Source organism: Bison bison, unplaced genomic scaffold (genome assembly GCF_000754665.1).
Source record: "Bison bison bison isolate TAMUID 2011002044 unplaced genomic scaffold, Bison_UMD1.0 scf7180017864281, whole genome shotgun sequence".
Lineage (NCBI taxonomy): Eukaryota > Metazoa > Chordata > Mammalia > Artiodactyla > Bovidae > Bison > Bison bison.
In genome coordinates this window covers 453,665-462,672 of record NW_011494853.1, presented here as the reverse complement: position 1 = coordinate 462,672, position 9,008 = coordinate 453,665, and the positions used below count along the sequence as shown (strand labels likewise).

Here is a 9,008-nt window from a genome sequence, read left to right as displayed (position 1 = left end):
TACAGTTGTTAGGCCAAAACAAAAAACCCAAACAGAAATTGATTTATGCTGCCTTGTTTAAGCTACTCAATAACCTCCATGCCTTTCCACATGTAATTCTTTCAGCCCCGAATGTCTACTAAGCTTTGCAGTTGTTTTTTTTTTCCGATGTGAATACTTTGTGTGCGCTTCCCTGGTGAAGCGCAGGGAAGAATCCGCCTGCCAATGCAGGACACGTGGGTTCTATCCCTGGGTCAGGAAGATCCCGTGGAGAAGGAAATGGCAACCCACTTCAGTATTCTTGTCTGGAGAATCCCATGGACAGAGGAGCCTGGAGGGCTGCAGTCCTTGGGGTCACAGAGTCGGACGAAGAGCGACTGAGTGCATGCATATTTGTCTAATTAGACTATGAATGACAAGACCTTGAGCTACTAATACATTTCCAGCACTCATCTCAGCGCCTTGCACATAATAGACGCTTAGTAAATGTTTGTTAAATTAGTAAATCTCCTTTCTACTCTGTCTACTGCTGACAAATTTCAGATGGTTGTAGAGTTAGCTCCATGCATGGGTAATCTCTTGTGAATTTTTTTTTCTGGAACAGTAGAACTAGGAAAGAGGGAAAAAAAAATTCTGTTCTTTTGTATCCAATTGCCTTTGAGAGCTGGGAAGAGAGCAGTTCACACCTGATTATCATACATCAGATAAATCAGCAGCACCTGAATTGCTGGGCAGCTCAGCGCTTAGAGCTCTCTGCGGCTTCACCTCAGCCATGCTTCCTTCCCTAGCAGCCTTGGCTCTCTGCCTCCTGTTCACTCTGGCCTTTGGCCAGACACTCCAATTCCATGAACATGTCTTTCTCCGATTTCTGGGCTTAGACAAAGTGCCTTCACCCAAGAAATTCCAACCTGTGCCTTCCATCTTGAAGAGAATTTTCCAGGCTCAAGAGGAAGCAGCCAGCACCGGCATCTCCAAAGACTTGTGCTACGTGAAGGAGCTGGGTGTCCGTGGGAATATCCTCCGGCTTCTCCCAGATCAAGGTGAGGACTTTGGAGTGTTTCCTAGAGGAGAATCTGGGGTGAAGAAAGGAATAAAGGGGGAGTAACAATGACTCAGATGGTGAAGAATCCACCTGCAAGGCAGGAGACCTGGGTTCCATCCCTGGGTTGGGAAGATCCCCTGGAGGAGGGCATGGCAACTCTCTTCAGTATTCTTGCCTGGTGAATTCCCCACGGACCAATGAACCTGGAGGGCTACAGTCCATGGGGTCGTAAAGGGTTGGACACGACTGAACGACTAAGCACAGCACAACAATGACCCAGGGGTTTGTGGAAGGCCATGTACTGGCATTTTACCTGTTCTACCTAATTTAATCCCAGCCACCATCCTGAGAGGAAAGCAGGTATTCTTAACAAGTTTTTAACAATGAGGAAATTGAGGCTCAGACAGGAGATAACTTGTAACCTATTCAAGATCATACAGCTAGTGTGTGAACAAAGCCAGGAGTCGAAATGTTTTATTTTGTTTTGTTTTCTGAATCAACAGCTTTGCGCTACAGTTTAGATAGTGGGGAGGAGGTGGGAGGGAGGGTGGAATTAGGGCTCGGTCTCCCCCTCTTGAGCCCACACTTTACGCATCCCGGTGCCTTTGAGCTCAGTGTGTCTGTAAATTTTGCTTCCCCCTCCTCACCTCCCCGATCCTTTGGATGGGTAGAAAAGGCTATTCTGGATTTGTAACTACAGAGGGATAATATATGCCGCTGTCATACCTTTTGGTACAAGGATCTGAGTAAGTGCCATTCAGTAATTTGTGAAACAGCCCACCCACCAAAAATTACCCAGATCAAGTGTTAAAAGTTGATTCTCCAGTCTAGTTCCTGCTCCCACCTGATTCTTATTCAAAGTCGGAGATGAGTGTTGTAATCTGCATTTCTATATAGACTCCCAGGTGGTTGAGATGCAGAATTGAGAGCTCCAGTTGGTTAGTTTTACAGCAACTGGAAATAAGATTTCTGTTCAAGAGGCATTTATTGGATATTTAACTAAATGCCAGGAAATCTGTAACACATGAAGATACAGAGACCAAAGTCTGCCCTTTAAGAGTTTATAGGAAGAGAAAAAAAAGTTTATAGAAAAGACATCAACAGATGACTTCCATATGTCCTGCTAAGTGTCTCATTAGAGGCTCATGGCTTTGGGGGTGGAGTTTCAGGGATGAATTCTGGAGAGTTTTAAGAGGTGAGGGGAACTAGCTTAAAGGATTTTCCAAGGAGAGAGTAGGAAATAGCTGAGGCTGCTGCCTTCCCTTCCCCGTGGGAAAAAAATAATTTTTGTGATGATCAAAATTTTATCTAATGATATAGGAAAAGGACAAAATCTTGTAATCACTCCTCCCTAACCCTCCCCCCTCGGAGAAGGCAACAGCACCCGACTCCAGTACTCTTGCCTGGAGGGTTCCATGGATGGAGGAGCCTGGTGGGCTGCAGTCCATGGGGTCGCTAGAAGTCGGACATGACTGAGCGACTTCACTTTCACTTTGCACTTTCATGCATTAGAGAAGGAAATGGCAACCCACTCCGCTGTTCTTGCCTGGAGAATCCCAGGGACGGAGGAGTTGCTGGGCTGCTGTCTATGGGGTCACACAGAGTCGGATACGACTGAAGCGACTTAGCAGCAGCAGCAGCAGCAGCAGCAACCCTTCCCCTGGAGAAAACCATTAATAGTTGTATATTTTTCCAGACTTTTCTTCTTTACATTTATAATATAAACTTGTAATATTTTTATAAATGGAATCATGCTATACATTCTTCCAATATTATGAACATTTTGTACAAGTAAGAGCAAATAGTGAACTTATCCCTATTTTAATGGTTACATGATACTACATTGTATAGACATAATGCTACAATTTATGTACTGGTGCCCTGTTGATGAATATAAACATATGTAGTGTAGCTTTGTATCTATTGTGTACATGTGTGCACTTTTAGTTTTATTTCCATAGGATCATTTCTTAGAGGACTGTTGTATCAAAGAGTAGGCACATGTATACTTTTTTTTTACGTTTCTACTTTCAATATACAGCAAATAGCCTCTAAAATTTATACTCCACAATGAGTGTATGAGAATTCTCACTTACTCTGACAGTAATCTCTTTAAAAATAGAAACTTATTGAGGTATAATGTACATTCAGAAGTGTGAGTGAATTGTAGGAAACAGCTCAGTGAATTTTTGCAGAATAACTAGCGCCCAGATCAAGAAATAGTACATGAACAGCACCCCAGAGGCTCCTTCATGCCCCCTTCTGGTTAATCACTGCTTCTCTACAGGGGTAATTTCTCTTCTGACATCTAACATCAATCACATACTAGTTTTGTCCTTTATTAACTTCCTGTCAGTGAAATTGTGAAATGTGTCCTTTCTCACGTCTGGCTTCTTTCACTCTACATTTGTGAGATTTATCCACAGTGTATGTATTTGTAGTTCTTTCTCATTGCTGTATAGGACTTTATTCTGTTGGTGTGTGGCAGTGTTCTTCATGCTACACCGGGGGGTCATTAGGTAACAACACTCTTTCAGCATTTAACTTTTGTTAATCTGGTAGCAAAACAAGATCTTGCTCTTTTAATTTCTGTTTCTTTAATAAGGCGAAATGGTGCATTTTCAAATGAATAATGAATCATTTATTTGCTTATTTATTTAAAAGTTAGAATATAGTCTCTTTTTCTTCCAGCTTTGTTGAGATATAACTGACATGCAGTGCTGTGTAAGTCTAAGGTATACAGCACAATGGTTTAATATATATATGTGTGTGTATATATACACACACACACATATACATACACATCACAAATGATGATCGCAGTCAGTCCTATAAAGGAATTCCCTGACAGTATCCAGCGTTTAATGAACTTGGCATTTTCACAGTTGTGGCCTGGGTTTTGATATCTGGCCAGGGAACAAAGATCCTGCAAGCTGCAGAGTGCTGTCAGAAAATAAATAAGTTTAGTGAACATCTATCATCTCATTAGATACAAAGTTAATGACATAGAAAACAATTTTTTCCCTTGTGATTAAAAACTCTTAGGATTTACCTACTCTCTTAACTTTCATATATAACATACAGCAATATTGATTATATTTATCTGTTTATCTCAATGTGAATCATTCAATTTTATTTTCCAAATAATTGCCTATTTACATATTATGACCTTTTTCCTGTTTAGGATTCTTTTCCTTAATGATTTGTGAGGCCTCCTAATCATTCATAAAAGCTGTTTATAATTGCAAGTATTCTTGGTTGTCCTTTCTGCTTTTAATTTTGTTAGTGAAAAAATTTCATTAATGGTGTCTCTTTGAATACAGTTTTTTATATTCATGTTTTCAAATCTGTTCCTCTTTTCCTCTCTAGCTTTTAGTTATTTTTTTTTTAATCATACCTAAGGCATCACCGACTCGATGGACATGAGTTTGGGTAAACTCCGGGAGTTGGTGATGGACAGGGAGGCCTGGTGTGCTGCGATTCATGGGGTTGCAAAGAGTCAGACACGACTGAGCGACTGAACTAACTAACTAAGGAATGTGATTTAGTGATATGAGTAAAAAGTGAGACTAGTATATTAGGATTCGAACTATGAACAGGAGAGATCAACTGTGTAGAGAGGATGAGAAGGATAAGCTCTGTGAAAACTTCCTGAATTTGCTAGTTAGTCAACGTTCAAGACAGATGTTTATTTCAGTGGAGTAGTAACAGTAAGAGAGTTGGAAAATAGGGACTTCCCTGGTGGTCCAGTGGTTAGGCCTCCAAGCTTCCACTGTAGGGGTCATGGGTTCAATCCCTGGTCAGGGAGATCCCACATGCCAAGTGGTGTGGTCAAAAAAAGAAAGAAAGCAACAGAAGACTATATGGTAAAAGGAAGAGATAGAAAATATAGGCTTTTTTTTTTTTTTTAAAGAAGATAGTTAACAAAACGAAACAGAGAGGGGACATTTTTGGTGATCCAGTGGCTATGACTCCACGTTCCCAGTGCAGGGGGCCCAGATTCAATCCCTGGTCAGGGAAATGGATCCTACATGCCACAAAAGTGGTATGTATTCAGGTATTCAAAAGTACAAGACTAGAGGTTATTGGCACTGAAAGTGTCAGGACATTGTACTTCCACTGATGGGATCCAGGTTTGATCCCTGGTCAAGGAACTATGATCCTGCAAGATGAGCTGTGCGGGCCAAAAAAAAAAAAGAATTATCTAAGGATAAAACATAAGGGAACACCAGATAGCCAGTATTGGTGGGATGACAGGTGTTTGTTTTGAAGTCCTTCTTGACAGCATAGGACGTTCTTTGTGCCATGGGTTCCTTTGGCAGTTCTGTTGAAGCCAGTGAACCTTTTATCAGAATAATTGATTCTATACTGCTGTTGCTAAGTCGCTTCAGTCGTGTCCGGGCCAACTCTGTGCGACCCCATAGATGGCAGCCCACCAGGCTCCACCATGCCTGGGATTCTCCAGGCAAGAACACTGGAGTGGGTTGCCATTTCTTTCTCCAATGCATGAAAGTGCAACGTGAAAGTGAAGTCACTCAGTTGTGTCTGACTCTTAGCAACCCCATGGACTGCAACCTACCAGGCTCCTCCATCCATGGGATTTTCCAGGCAAGAGTACTGGAGTGGGTTGCCATTGCATTCTCTGAATTGTTTCTATGCCTAAAGTTAAATATTTAGAATTTTAAAAGAAGTCAATTAAATATGGAAATACATTTATAGAAATATTATAAAAATAAATGTGTGTATATTAATATAAATGATGCTTTTGTGCAACAAGTAACAAGGTCTAGAGAAGGGACTATACCATCAATTCAGAGTAGTTCAGGCATAAATGTTACTTTGAAATGTTTGCAACAACTTAATATATGAACATACCTATGATTTTTATTGGTAACAGTGTCATAGGCTCTTAGAATATTATTAAGATTTGTTGCCTATGTTCATAATTGAAAGAAATGGTAAATTTCACTTAGAGTTTACTGAAGATAAAGATGTGATTCTTTTTCCCATCTAAGATGATAGACCTTCTAAGTCCTATTCAGGATCCCTTGGGGACCTGCAGTTATGAAGACAAGAATGTCTGGTCATAGATAAGGAGTAAAAGAAACAAATCCTCCCAAATGGAGAGTTTGAGTATAACTGAGATTTCTCATCCTCTTTTTATTTGCTGTTTTGTTTTATTTTTCTGGCCACACCCCATGACTTCTGGGATCTTAGTTCCCCAACCAGGGATTGAACCCATACCTCCTGCAGTGGAAGTGTGGAGTCCTTACCACTGGAATGCCAGGGAAGTCCTCCCTGCCCTTATTTTGTGTGTGTGGATATACATATACCGTTTGACATTGATATGATCACACAGGTTGGGGTGAAGTGAAAAATCTCATGGTGACTCTCACATCTTTCGTTCCCATCTAGGTTCCTTCCTTTACTCCGAGAGCCTTTCGAACGCCTCCTGCCTACAGAAGCTCCTGTCCTTTAACCTGTCTGCCATCGGGGATGAGGAGCAGTTGACAATGGCCCAGCTGGGCCTGGACTTGGGGCCCAACACTTACTATAACCTGGGACCAGAGCTGGAACTGTCTCTGTCCCTGGTTCAAACGGAGCCCCATGTCATAGACCAGGCCACCCCGAAGATGGGTAAAATGTTTACACTGCAGTCAGTACCGTGGCCTCAAGGTGTCCTTCACTTCAACCTGCTGGATGTGGCTAAGAGGAATAATGACCCCCACAAGAATTTAGGTCTGTTTCTAGAGATAGTGGTCAAAGGAGGCAGAGCCTCGGGGGAGAATTTTCAGCTCGAGGGCACCTGCGCCAGACTGAGACGTTCTCTTCACACTTCACTGCTGGTGGTCACCCTCCACCCTGAGCAGTGCCGATCTCCCTCCCGCAAGAGGAGGGCAGCCGTCTCTACCTCGAAGGCTTCTTGCAAGAGCCTCTGCCATCGCCACCAGCTGTTCATCAACTTCCGGGATCTGGGTTGGCACAAGTGGATCATCGCCCCCAAGGGTTTCATGGCCAATTACTGCCACGGAGAGTGTCCTTTCTCACTGACCATCTCCCTCAACAGCTCCAACTATGCTTTCATGCAAGCGCTGATGCACGCCGTCGACCCGGAGGTTCCCCAGGCTGTCTGCATCCCCACCAAGCTGTCCCCCATCTCCATGCTCTACCAGGACAATGATGACAACGTCATTCTACGGCATTATGAAGACATGATAGTTGATGAGTGTGGGTGTGGGTAGACTGGCAGCAGTAGACTAGAAGGGGTGCTCTCGGGGTAAATGCTCTAATAATAAAACTACCTGGTTTATGACCTTTGGATCTGAATTGTCAGTATGTTTATGTTTACAGTTTATCATCATTATCCACGATTAATGATGTCCCCTGGTTATACACACACACACACACACACACACACACACGGTCTTAATGAACTTAATTTCTGCATCATGCACCTGAGGGTATATTAGAGTCTAGATAGAAGGTATATTGATAGCCTATTATGGGCAGGTACTGTTCTATGCATTAACTTATAAATACATGTCACTGCTCTTTGAGGTAAGCATTATTGTTTATGTTTCATAGATAAAGCAGCTGAGATTTAGAGCAGCTAAACATCCAGTTTTTCTAGAGGCATCAACTTTGGGAGTTCCCCAGAAGTCCAGTGGTTAGGACTCCAGGTTTTCACTGCCACTGTCTGGGTTCAAGTCCCTGTTCAGGGAACTAAGATCCTATGAGCCTTCAGACTTGAATGAGGGAGCCTGATTAGCATAAGCAAAAGTCATAAAAGTTCACCTGTGAACCATTTATCATTATGTGAGTTTATAGTAAGATGCCAAGGGAAGAGGACCAGCCAACATACTGGGCTTCATTAAAAATAAAAGTGCACCAGTAATTATATGAATGTATATTAGGAAATCAGAGGAAGGAATTAGTTAAAATTTAAATGCCAAGATTCAAGAAGCTTCAGATCTAGGTACTAGAGGAATTCTAGTTATTTCAGACTGGGCCACTCCTGTCAATATTCTTCAATCAGGAATCTGACTTATGGTTGGATCTGGCTTATTTGTAGTAAGCCATGCCAGGTCTAGTTTCTTCAGTCTGTAAGTTGCTCATATTAATTGGGATGATTCCAAACCATGTTGGCCAAACATGAAAAATCAGCCTGTTGGGTAAATTATTTCTGAAGCAAATTATCACTAGTTTTACTTTATTATTTATTGAGCATCTATTATATGCCAATTATTGTACAAGGTCTTGGGAAATAAAAGATTTCTTGAGAAATTTCTCTGTAGTGTGTAAAATCTAGCATGTTGTGCTGTGCTTAGCGCTCAGCCATGTCTGATTCTTTGCAACCGCATGGACTGTAGCTCGCCAGGCTCCTCTGTCCACGGGAATTCTCCAGGCAAGAATACTGGAGTATGTTGCCATTTCTTCCTCCAGGGGATCTTCCCAACCCAGGGATTGAACCCAGGTCTCCTGCATTGCAGGTGGATTTTTTATAAGCTGAGCTACCAGGGAAGCCCTAAAATCTAGCATATTTGGCTTAAATTATTTTAATATCTACAAGTGAAAAAGCATATACCCCAATATGTGAATATTTGATTATTCAAATTGTAATAATGAACTATGTTCCTACATTGTTTAAGTGAAATATTAGCATATATGCCAATATATAAATAGCTCATTGTTCAAATTATATTTATTAACTACTGTATTACTATATGTACTTTAAAAGTTTTTTTTTTCAATAATTTTTTTGGCTGAGTGTGTAGCTAAGGGTTTTTTTTTCTTTGTTTTGTTTTTTTAAATTCTTAGCTGTTGTGGCTCTTCATTGCTGTGCTTGGGCTTTCTCTAGTTGCAGCCAGAAGGGGCTACTCTTTGTGGTACCCGGGCTTCTCATCGCAGTGACTTCTCTTGTTGTGGAGCACAGGTTTTAGGCTCGCAGGCTTCAGTAGTTGTGGCTGGGGGGCTACAACGAGCCCTG

The 9,008-nt window shown here is 41.7% G+C and overlaps 1 protein-coding gene across 1 annotated transcript; it reads left to right on the top strand.

The window, feature by feature from the left end:
• Positions 1 to 553: 553 nt before the first annotated feature.
• GDF3 (growth differentiation factor 3) lies at positions 554 to 7,332 on the top strand. Its single transcript, XM_010849353.1, has 2 exons — positions 554 to 1,019; positions 6,437 to 7,332. Exons 1-2 carry the CDS (start codon positions 752 to 754, stop codon positions 7,261 to 7,263), a joined length of 1,095 nt encoding a protein of 364 aa, XP_010847655.1. The 5' UTR covers positions 554 to 751; the 3' UTR covers positions 7,264 to 7,332.
• The last annotated feature ends 1,676 nt before the right edge of the window (positions 7,333 to 9,008 follow it).